The 12,412-nt window shown below is 45.0% G+C and overlaps 1 protein-coding gene across 2 annotated transcripts in view; it reads right to left on the minus strand.

Annotated features, from left to right (window-relative positions):
* Nucleotides 1–12,412, minus strand: part of AIFM1 (apoptosis inducing factor mitochondria associated 1) — a 34,754-nt gene that overhangs the window by 11,905 nt on the left and 10,437 nt on the right. For both annotated transcript variants that reach the window (XM_066357065.1, XM_066357064.1), the window contains exons 3-7: nucleotides 8,944–9,043; nucleotides 7,516–7,640; nucleotides 7,258–7,388; nucleotides 5,123–5,213; nucleotides 375–459 (exon numbers count right to left, since the gene is read on the minus strand). In XM_066357065.1, the coding sequence (XP_066213162.1) occupies nucleotides 375–459; nucleotides 5,123–5,213; nucleotides 7,258–7,388; nucleotides 7,516–7,640; nucleotides 8,944–9,043 (532 nt within the window). The remainder of the gene's footprint in view (nucleotides 1–374; nucleotides 460–5,122; nucleotides 5,214–7,257; nucleotides 7,389–7,515; nucleotides 7,641–8,943; nucleotides 9,044–12,412) is intronic.

The raw sequence follows: 12,412 nt of genomic DNA on the forward strand, positions 1-12,412 counted from the left end.
TCACCACACAACACAGCTACCTTTGCTGTAGCAACTGCTCCAGTCTCCTCTCCTGCTTTCTGATTAGAATGGGCAATGAAGCCACAAGGCTGTATCACTTTCAGAGCACAGGGTGGAGGGCAGGGGCCAAGCAGGGAAAGAGAGAAAAAAGGCAAGCCTCTTTAATAGCCATCCATGCCTTTTTGGGAAGGGACAGCAAGGAGAATCCAGAAGGGCTGTTGATGGGACACCTATAGCTAGCCAGACTTTGTACCAAGATAAAGACACCTACTTCAGAGAGCCTGGGTTTGGGTTTTCTTAAGATTAATACCTTCTATACTAAAACTTGAATGAGCCATGTATCAGGGAAGAACATCATCTCCAGAAACACTCACCTGTTGCAATCAAGCACTTTTCATAGGTTATTTGAGAGCCATCATTAAGTTTCACCATGTTGCCTCTCACATCCAGCTGTACAACCTGGTAGTTACATACACACACAAAAAGATATAAAGATAAATTAGTTTTAGCCTGACCAGGTGGTGGCACAGTGGCAGGGGTCCCCAAACATTTTACACAGAGGGCTAGTTCACTGTCCCTCAGATTGTTGGAAGGCTGCCACATACAGTGCTCCTCTCACTGACCACCAATGAAAGAGGTGCCCCTTCCAGAAGTGTGGCGGGGGCCGGATAAATGGCCACAGGGGGCCGCATGCGGCCCGCAGGCCATAGTTTGGGTACGCCTGGGATAGAGCATTGACATGGGATGCTGAGGACCTAGGTTCGAAACCATAAGGGTGCCAGATTGAGTGTGTGGTTGCTGGCTTGAGCGTGGGATCACAGATATAACCCCACGGTTGCTGACTTGAGCCCAAAGGTCACTGGCTGAAATCCCAAGGTCCCCATCCTAAAAGGCTCATCTTTGATTTAGGTCCTCCTCAAGACTTTGTCCAATTGCCATCACCCTTTTCTCATTTAAACCTTCTGAAAGAGCAGTTTATCAACTCTTTTCTAATTTCACTATATCTGAGTCACTGAATCAAATGGGCTATTTCACAGTTCTTTTCTTGCTAGATTCCTTTGTCGCAGTCACACTGTGGATCACATCCTCCTCCTTGAAACTCTCTCAACCTAGGCCCCTCAGTACAGCCCTTTAACTTCTTTCTTAGTCTTCTTAGTGGACTCTTCTTCTTAAGTCTGCCTCCTAAGTCGGGTTCTGAGGGTCCCCATCCTTAACCTACTCCTCTTCTGACTACAGAACTTCTCTGTGGCAGACTTCATCCACTTTGATGATTTCAACTTCTATACATATAAGGATAATTTTGTTTTTAAGTTTTAAAAGAGATTTTCCTAACCGGTGGTACAGTGAATAGATAGAGCATAGAACTGGGACGCTGAGGTCCCAGGTTTGAAACCCCGAGGTTGCCAGCCTGAGCACGGACTCATCCAGCTTGAGCACGGGGTTGCTACTTGAGTGTGGGATCATAGACATGACCCCATGGTTGCTGGCTTGAGCCCAAAGGTCACTGGCTTGAAGCCCAAGGCCACAGGTTTGAGCCCAAGGTCGTTGGCTTGAGCAAGGGGTCACTCGCTCTGCTGGAGCCCCTAGTCAAGGCACATATGAGAAGCAATCAATGAACAACTAAGGTGCCACAACTACGAGTTGATGCTTCTCATCTCTCCCCCTTCCTGCCTGTCTCTCTCTCTCTTAAATATATTGATTTTAGAGAGATGAGAGAAAAAGAGAAAGGTGGTAGGGGGAGCAGGAAGCATCAACTCATAGGTTGTATGTGCCTTGACTGGGCGAGGCCAGGGTTTTGAACCAGAAACCTAGGCATTCCAGGTCGATGTTTTTATCCACTGTGCTGCTACAAGCCAGGCTGGATAATTCTTGAATCTCCATCTGAGCCCAAACGCTTCCTCTGAGCCACAGTCATATATCCACTGCCCACAGGGCATCTCTACACATATTCCATTTCATATTTAACAGTCCAAAACTAAACTTTATTTCTCTCTTCAACTAGATCTTCCTCTTGTAATGTCTCTTTCACTCGGTGATACCTAAACACCTACCACACAAGCTGGAGACCAGACGTCATCTTTGCCTCTTCCCTCTTCCTCGTGTTCCGCCCTCAGTCAATCACCATGCTTGTTGAGTTTGCCTCCTAAGCATGTCTCCAGTGGTCCCCACTCTTTAACACCTTGCTATCAGGAAGCTACTCACTGATGTTACTAAGCTTGAGCTTCGCAATCGGAACACCACAGTTAAAGAGATCTGGGTTCAAATTCTGTCTCTACCACTTACTAGCTGTGTGATCTTGGGCAATTTATTTAACCTTTATTGAATCTCAATTTCTTTCTCTATAAACTGAAAATAATAATAGTACCTGCTCCATAAGATCACTGTAAGGACAGAATGAGATAATACACATAAAGTGTTTTAAAACTGTGCTTACATCATCATCATAACCACTACTGGCCTAACTTGGGGTCCCATCATCTCTGACATGGACTATTGCAATAGTCTTCAAAACAGGCTTGTCCACCTGAAATCCATCCTCATCACAGCCAATGGAGTGATTACTTAAAATTCAATTCCAGCATCTGACCAGGCAGTAGCGCAGTGGATAGAGCATCGAACTGGGACATGGAGGACCCAGGGTCAAAACCCCAAGGTCACTAGTTTGAGTGCAGGGTCGCTGGCTTGAGCGTGGGATTAGACACGACCCCATGGTTGCTGGCTTGAGCCCAAGGTCGCTGGCTTGAGTAAGGGGTCACTTGGGGTCACTTGGTCTGCTGTAGCCCCCCGGTCAAGGTACAAATGAGAAAGCAATCAATGAACTAAGGTGTCGCAACAAAGAATTGATGCTTCTCACCTCCCTTCCAGTCTGTCTGCCCCTATATGTCCCTCTCTTTGTCTCTCTCTCTCTGTCTCTGTCACACAAAAAAAGAATTCAATCCCAGTGTATATCCTTGTCTCAAACTCAACAGTTCGCAATGCCTATGGGATGGAGCTCAATCTCTTTCAAAGGACAGCTCTCCAGTATCAGGCCCCTGCAGAACTTCTCAGTTTCGTTCCTGTCACTCCTTAGCTTGTTACTTTGCTCTGTCAGTACCTCGCTGCTTATGTTTCTCTGCAATAAACATGCTTTTTCATACCCTTGTACCATTCCTTATGCTGTTTTTTACTTGAATGCTCTTCATGTCATTCTAATCTTGTGAATGGCTCTTCACTCCATAAGACTTCCCATTCTGTAAGACTTCCTCCTCCAGCAAGCCTTCCCTGAAACCATCACTATACTGGGCATGCTTCCCAGTACTTCTCACAATATACTGTGTGTATATTTCTTTTCTTTTTCTTTTTTTATTTATTTCTTGTTCCACTTTATTTATGCATTTATTGGTTGATTCTTTTATGTGATGACTAGGGATTGAACCCACAGCCTTGGCATATTGGGATGACACTCTAATCAACTGACCTACATGGCCACAGCTGTGCATATCTTTCTTCTTCCACATCTATATGTTATGCTTATCTGTACATATTTCTGTCTAATACTCTTAAGCCCCCAGAGGGCAAGGACCTGTGTATTATTTATACACAGGGGATACTTAATACATAATGTTGCTCATTACCAGCTTCTCCACATATAACCATCTTCTTTTCTTTTCTTCTTCTTCTTCTTTTTTTTTTTTTTTTTTTTTTTTTTTTACAGAGACAGAGAGAGAGGGATAGAGAGGGACAGACAGACAGGAACAGAGAAAGATGAGAAGCATCAGCCATTAGTTTTTCGTTGCGATACCTTAGTTGTTCACTGATTGCTTTCTCATATGTGCCTTGACTGTGGGCCTTCAGCAGACCGAGTGACCCCTTGCTCAAGCCAGTGACCTTGGGTCTAAGCTGGTGAGCTTTGCTCAAACCAGATGAGCCTGCGCTCAAGCTGATGACCTTGCGGTCTCGAACCTGGGTCCTCCACTGGCAACCTCAGGGTCTCAAACCTGGGTCCTACGTGCCCAAGTCCGATGCTCTATCCACTGCGCCACCTCCTGGTCAGGCCCATCATCTTTTCTTAACACCCCTTTAGAGAGGTGGGCCTGTTCCTAGCACAGGTCAATGCTACTTGTGCTCTGGACCCCACCCACCTTGGGCTTTGCCCTCTAACCCCTCTCTACTGGAGCAATGCCTGTACTTTACAAATACACTCTGGTCCCCCCATTAAGAAAAGTGACACATGGCCCTGGCCGGTTGGCTCAGTGGTAGAGCATTGGCCTGGCGTGCAGAAGTCCTGGGTTCGATTCCCAGCCAGGGCACACAGGAAAGGCGCCCATCTGCTTCTCCACCCCTCCCCCTCTCCTTCCTCTCTGTCTCTCTCTTCCCCTTCCGCAGCTGAGGCTCCATTGGAGCAAAGATGGCCCGGGCGCTGGGGATGGCTCCTTGGCCTCTGCCCCAGGCGCTAGAGTGGCTCTGGTCGCAACAGAGTGACGCCCTGGAGGGGCAGAGCATCGCCCCCTGGTGGGCGTGCCGGGTGGATCCTAGTCGGGCGCATGCGGGAGTCTGTCTGACTGTCTCCCCCCGTTTCTAGCTTCAGAAAAATCCAAAAAAAAAATCCAAAAAAAAAAAAAAGAAAGAAAAGTGACACATAACACTACAAAGCAAAACCCTCCCTGTACCCCACAAATGCCCTCTAATCACTGCTCCCACCACTCAGGCGCTACCTTTGTAAAGTCTGACAGTATTTCCAATGCTGATGTTATGCTCGATTATTTTATTGTCCCAAGTATACACCTGCCAATCTCTCATCATCAATGATCGCAAAGAAATGTTAGTGTGGAGAGACAGGAAGAAGTAAGAGCAGAGGAACACCTGGGGAGAGAGAACAACTCCAGGGCCACGGCCCTCAATGATCTGACCTCCTGGGACAAGGTTAGTTGGTATGCTACCCTAGACTCTAAGGTGCTTTCCCGAAGAAGACACACTAAGCACTGTAGACTGGCAATATGAATCCTAAAATGACTCAATCCTTCCTTAATAAGCTACAATGGCAGGACAGACGTAAGCGGCACTGGGAATGCATGTCACCATACTCATAGCCCACACGGGCACACACATGGAGCCCGAAAAAGGAGGCAACCTACTAGCTCACCTTCTTCCCAGTGAGGACAGCCACACCGCCATTCTCAATGTGAGGCAGGTCCTGAGCAGAGACGTAGAAAGAAGGTGGCTGGAAATATATGCTGTACACAGAAGAGGGAGAAAATGCTATAAGCACCCGGAAGTGCTATAAAACTCCTCTCCATAAATTTAGTAAAATTGTTTTCATCATGAAAAACTTTTAGGAACACTTTCCCAAGTAAGTCTCTAAGACCACTAAATCGTGGTCATGACTTCCACCTACAGAAGTATTTTAGAGCAGTGGTCCCCAACCCCCGGGCCGCAGAGAAAGAATAAATAACTTACGTTATTTCCGTTTTATTTATATTTAAGCCTGAACGATGTTTTATTTTTAAAAAATGACCAGATTCCCTCTGTTACATCTAAGACTCACTCTTGACGCTTGTCTTGTAAGTTCGACAATTATATTTAAAAATACCAGTTTTTACGCCGGTCGCATAATTTTATTCTGTGCATTTATCCGTTCCACCCTAAAGGCCGGTCCATGAAAATATTTTCTGACATTAAACTGGTCCGTGGCCCAAAAAAGGTTGAGGAGCACTGTTTCAGAGCAATGGTTCTCAAGTTGGGAAGGGGCAATGTGTTCCCTTCCCCAGAGCATTGGTAGTGTCTGGAGACATTTTCAGCTGTAGAGCTTGCGGGGAGGGATGCTATTCACAGGTAGTGGGTAGAGGCCAAGGATGCTGCTGAATGCCCGATCGTCCCCTGATCGTCCCCAGCCCATCCGACAGTCCCCAGCCCATCCGACAGTTCCCGGCCCACCCGACAGTCCCCAGCCCAGCCCTACAACAAAGATTTGTCTAGCCCAAGATGACAGTCGTACCAAGGCTGAGAAACACTGCTCTGGATTTAGGGTCACTTCACAATTCGAACAAGAGGAGTGCTCAAGGAACTGGGTGTCAGCCATTGACCCCAACGTGCTGCCCAGAAACACAACGGTCAATGGACAGCTGGTCCAGCTCCCGAGGCGCTTCTGCTCCCGCAAGCAGACAGTACCTCTGAGATACTAACTAAGGGACGGCTAAGGTCATTGAAAGTATGCCTTTCCCTTGAGAAAGGAACCTGACAGTGGGGGTGAGGGAGGCAGGCAGACTTTTAAAATATAGTCCAATGGGCCCTGGCCGGTTGGCTCAGCGGTAGAGCATCGGCCTGGTGTGCGGGGGACCCGGGTTCGATTCCCGGCCAGGGCACATAGGAGAAGCGCCCATTTGCTTCTCCACCCCCCCTCCTTCATCTCTGTCTCTCTCTTCCCCTCCCGCAGCCAAGGCTCCATTGGAGCAAAGATGGCCCGGGCGCTGGGGATGGCTCCTTGGCCTCTGCCCCAGGCGCTAGAGTGGCTCTGGTCGCGGCAGAGCGACGCCCCGGAGAGGCAGAGCATCACCCCCTGGTGGGCAGAGCGTCGCCCCTGGTGGGCATGCCGGGTGGATCCCGGTCGGGCGCATGCGGGAGTCTGTCTGTCTCTCCCCGTTTCCAGCTTCAGAAAAATACAAAAAAAAAAAAAAAATATATATATATATATATATATATATATATATATATATAGCCCAATGTAGTCCACTATCAAAGGGATCACTCATGAGAAAACCAACGGAGACCTAAAGGACATGGTACATGAACTAAGAGATCCAAGCTGTCTTAAAAGGAAAAGCCTTGGACCTGCATTTTGAACTCTCTCATGTAAACATCTTACTAAAGAAGTTCTTTAGAACACGCCTCCTCTACTCCTGCAGTCTGAATGTCTGCCAGGGTGGCAAAGAATAGCGTCTTTCCTTTTGCATTTCTGGTACATGCCTCGGCCCAGGCAAGCATAAGGAACTGACACACAGGCTGAGCTGTCACTGGAGAAGTGTGACACAGAAGTCCTAGGATAGGGGCATTAGAACTCCAGAGGCCAACGCTACACCTCCGATTGTTGGTAGCCCTGGTATAGACCAGGATTCCTGCCACTGCACCCTCGTCCCTGCGCTGCAGCAGGTGCATACCAGGCGGACTCCAGGGCACCACGCCGTCCCACCTTCGTACTGCGCATGCTTCGTACCAAATCCCGACCTATTCCATTTTCAGTTAAAGTTGCTAGCTAAGCCCATTTTACAGAAGAGAACACACCTTCTTTCTTTTCCGTTCCACTGTCTGAATCGCAGGGTCTTTGTGACATTTGGATCATCTGAAAACCATAGTTCTTTTGAAAGGGGAGGTCGCATGTATGGCAGCTCAGGATCTTCAGATACGATCAGTACCTTTTGACAAAAAATAATGATACTTATCAGAACCAAGTCATTTAAGAGGCAGATGTCAAAGTGTTAGTGTTGGCTAAGTGCTTGCAAATTATACTCTCCATGACTGGCAGGACAGCATGGGCCTCACCCTGGCCCCAGGATCCCGAGCCCGGATGGATCTGGCCGCAGCAAAGGCAGCCGTGCCTCCCCCGATGAGCAGGAATGGAACATGGCTTGGCACCCTGCCTTGAGGATCTGGCTCTCCTACTGGAGCTGTAAGCAAGAGACCAGACAGCATGAATTTTCTTCAAGTCTCCGATGACACCTTGCCACTTAAAAAAAAATCACCTTGCACTTGTCTCAATCCCTTACATAAAGCTAGCCAAATATTGTATCTAATTTATCTTAATTTAATAAACTGCTCAGCATCCTGACAGGACAGGAAAAGCAAATATTCCCTTCATTTCACCAGTGAAAAATACCCAAAAAAGAAATGATTTGGCCTGACCAGGCAGTGGCGCAGTGCATAGAGCATCAGACTGGGATGTGTAGGACCCAGGTTCAAGACCCCGAGGTCGCCAGCTTGAACGTGGGCTCATCTGGTTTGAGCAAAGCTCACCAGCTTGGACCCAAGATCACTGGCTTGAGCAAAGGGTTACTCGGTCTGCTGAAGGCCCACAGTCAAGGCACATATGAGAAAGCAATCAATGAACAACTAAGGTGCTGCAACAAAAAACTGATGACTGATGCTTCTCATCTCTCTCCGTTCCTGTCTGACTGTCCCTCTCTCTGACTCTCTCTGTCTCTGTAAAAAAAAAAAAAAAAAAAAAAAAAAAGGAATGATTTGGCCAGTGTCATTCATTTATTAAGTCTGTCAAACTAGAACCTAGCTAAAATGTTTAGCTATTTCTAAAATGTATTAGAAAATATATATTAGAAGGTCTTCTGTCCTTTGCATTAATTTCCTAATGACCAACAGAAAAATATCAAGTTCAGTTTCTCCTTTTGTTAGCAATAAAGGGGAAAAACCCAGGTCAGTTGGGGATTATAAATCTATGCTCAAGAATAAGGTGTTATTGACGAAAGCAATGTCAATTTCCCACCCAGGGTTGTGGGGCTTATTAAAGGATTAAAACATTCCTCTGGGAGAAATCAAGCCAGTCGTATGTGATGAAACGCTGGCTAGTGCTATGCACTTTAGACAAACAAATACATCTTTAACAACTGAAAACTCCAAATACTCAAAGGGTAACAAAACAGACCAAAATAATTTCCACCGCCTTAAAAAAAAAATGGCCTTCATCTATTTTCCAATCATTTTCCTCAAGCATTTTTTTTTTTTTTGCCTTTTAAGAGTCCGATATAAAAAACAACCAATCATGGCTATCACTACTTTTATTCCCAAACATAAATGACAGTCAAATACTTTAACAAACTGCTGGGGGAATACCACAGATCCTGGAAGCCTACAATCTCTCAGCATTGTTGTGTCTACAAGATATCCACAAAGCATAGTCCCAAACTTTTTAAACTGTTTATAACTTTCCCTTCTTATACTGAGCCTTAAATCACTTACCAAATGATGTGGCCCTTTTCTGTTTCTCTTCTGGTGTCAGCCCTAATCCAGTAATTCTTTCATGGTATCTTTTTTGGTCATCTTTAATAATCTTGTAGGCCTGCAGATCCAAACATGGAAAAATTTTATGTTATAACAGAGCAAACTCATACCATCAGTAATATTATCTTCCAATTAAATGAGAAGCTTTTGTCTACATGAGGGCAGTTCTTCTATTTGAAAATCACTAAGGCAAAAATATTTTTAAGATGTTTTTAAAAAAATTTTTATTGACTGATTTGTTGCTTCAGTTATTTATGCATTCATTGGTTGATTCTTGTATGTGCCCTAACCAGGGATTGAACCCATAACCTTGGCACATCTGGACAATGCTTCAACTGAGCTACCTGGCCAAGGCTAAAATTATTTTCTTAAGACATAAAAAATATTGAGTGTGTATACATTTGGTGTGGAAAGAATACAGGTTAAGCAGATGAAATTGCTCCAGTTTCAAATTTCCTTACGGTTTATTTGAAGAATTTTTCTCATACTATATTTAATTCTGAAGGTACATATAAAGAAATAAGAAAAACATCAGAAAAAAATTTTATACTAGAAGAATAAAGTTCTAAGGAGGGCTGAACTTTACAAAAGGGATTCTGGATTTTGCTGGCTACTAGCTGTGAAACTTATGTATGTGGTCCAGGATAGGAGGCCACAACACAAGTTTCCCTAGTAGGTGTCCTGAGTTTTGTCCCTGAAACATGACCTCCTGTATCCTATAATTAATCTTTTCCTCCATGGTCTATCTTTTCATGACACTCATGTAGTCATTAAGGGTCAAACACCTTGCTGAAATACCTGTGCTATTTTAAATATACTGTTTTCTCTACCCTTTTAAATTGAAGGGTGCCTTAGCATCACGACTAGTTGGTTTTTTTAACACACAGCATCAAAATCTATTGGAAATCTTTTTTTTTTTTGCAAGAGAGACAGAGAGACAGAAAGAGACACAGACAGACAGAAAGGGAGAGAGATGAGAAGTATCAACTCATAGTTGCAGCACCTTAGTTGTTCATTGATTGCTTCTCATACGTGCCTTGGCTGGGGGTGGGGGCTCCAGCCGACCCAGTGATCCCTTGCTCAAGCCTGCAACCATGGGATCCTGTTGATGATCCCACACTCAAGCCGGTGAGGCTGTGCTCAAGCTGGTGAGCCCGCGCTCAAGCCGGCGACCTCAGGGTTTTGAACCTGGTCCTCATCATCCCAGGTCAACATTCTATCCACTGTGCCACCACCTGGTCAGGCATATTGGAAAAACAATAAAAAGTAGGCAAAAATGACTTGTCATTACAACACTTTTTGCTCTTTTGTACCTCGCAGGGTCAACAATACAGAGATTTCAGTGACCTTATGTCAATTGGAATCTCAGATTATTAATTAATTGGAGATCAGAGGAAGTGTAATAAAACATGCTTTAAGAATATTTCTATGGGCCCCCCATAGAGCAGCCCATCAGGCAACACGCTACAATAAAAACCCTGACCCTGAGGACCTGGCCGGTTGGCTCAGTGGTAGAGCATCGGCCTGGCATGCAGGAGTCCTGGGTTCGATTCCCGGCCAGGGCACACAGGAGAAGTGCCCATCTGCTTCTCCACCCCTTCCCCTCTCCTCCTTCTCTGTCTCTCTCTTCCCGTCCTGAAGCCAAGGCTCCATTGGAGCAAAGATGGCCCAGGCACTGAGGATGGTTCCGTGGCCTCTGCCTCAGGTGCTAGAATGGCTCTGGTCGCAACAGAGCGATGCCCCAGAAGGGCAGAGCATCGCCCCCTGGTGGGCGTGCCAGGTGGATCCCAGTCGGGTGCATGTGGGAGTCTGTCTGACTGCCTCCCCGTTTCCAGCTTCAGAAAAATACACACACAAAAAAAATAAAAAATAAATAAAAATAAAAACCCCGACCCTGAGACTTTAACCTAACATTTATCAGCCCAGAAACTTCCAACAGATAATATGAATGGATTAGTAAATTAGGAACTGTATGTTAAAAGACAATGGGTATTACTTGAATTGGCAACTAAATTTATCAAATAAACTGAATCCAACTAACATTAAGAAAGTTGTTTGTTTTTTATTTTAGCATCAGATACTTTACACGACTCCAGTGTTTACTCATACTCTAAGTATACATATTTCCCTTAAGAAAGGGATTTTTACCTAAAAAGATGGCTTAAGCTTGTCAACATGAGTGAAGAGAGAAATAAGCTAGGGTCATGGTCACACTGAGAGGGATGTCCAAAAATAGCCCAGGCCCTCTCCCACCTCCTCACAGCACAGGGGAGAAGAACAAAGAAGAAACATCTTGAGGCTTGGTGGGGAAAGGACAGGAATGAGGTTTGTCATATATTTATAACCATATATATTTATATATTTAGCTTTTATGTAAATGTTCTGATATAAAAACAGCTTGCAGACATACTGAATAAAAATTTACCTCTCCCTTAAGTGTTCTGTCTTTTCAGTTTGCAAATATTTCTAATTAGTGGCATGAATTACATATAAGGTCAAGAAAAACTACAAATTTATGAAAAAATATCAGTGGAAACAACCTTTTAAAGCAAATGAATACGGTGGCACTTAGACAAGGAGTTTAAAAGGCAGTAGCTCATTTTCTCAATGAGGCAACATGATCCTATCAGTTGAACAATGGCAAGGGGCCTAGATACTAAATACTATTAAATATTCTAAAGGTCATTTGGCTCTGCTCACTGATGAATTATGGGACTGAGATCAGGGGATGTGGCTGTGGTCTTAGAAAAAGTCACCAGTAAAAGAGGGAGGGCGCTTGTATCCACACCAATCAGAAGCTCCTGTTTGTGATCTAAGCTGAAGTGCTGTTCAAATCAGTGTTTTTCAAAGTGAGGTTGCAGCCTGTTCACGGGCTATAAAATCAATGTAGTAGGTTATGACCAGCATGGGGAAAAAAAGTAGAAGAGAATAGAAACTTGTTGGAGTATATTATGGCTAGTAAGTATTACTTTGAAACTTTCAGTTTTATGTATTTATAGTTATATAAGAGTTGCAAGATAATATTTCTTCCTGTGGATTGTGGTACAAAGAAAATTTTTTTAAAGCCACTGCTTTAAAGTATAGAGCCCTGCCAAACGTTTCAGAACACTCTTTCCTATTCTTAGTGCTGCTCCCTTATTTTTGGAGGGTGAAGTGGGGGGAAGTAAAGGGCTTCAGGAATTGCTAAAGTAGTATTTATATTTCAATTAGGGACATGTCTGCACATGAGTGAAAGATTTATGAAGAAACACTATTTGCGGAGGACCCGGGTTCGATTCCCGGCCAGGGCACACAGGAGAAGCGCCCATTTGCTTCTCCACCCCTCCACCGTGCTTTCCTCTCTGTCTCTCTCTTCCCCTCCCGCAGCCAAGGCTCCATTGGAGCAAAGATAGCCCGGGCGCTGGGGATGGCTCTGTGGCCTCTGCCT

The sequence above is a fragment of the Saccopteryx leptura genome, chromosome X (genome assembly GCF_036850995.1).
Source record: "Saccopteryx leptura isolate mSacLep1 chromosome X, mSacLep1_pri_phased_curated, whole genome shotgun sequence".
Classification (NCBI taxonomy): domain Eukaryota; kingdom Metazoa; phylum Chordata; class Mammalia; order Chiroptera; family Emballonuridae; genus Saccopteryx; species Saccopteryx leptura.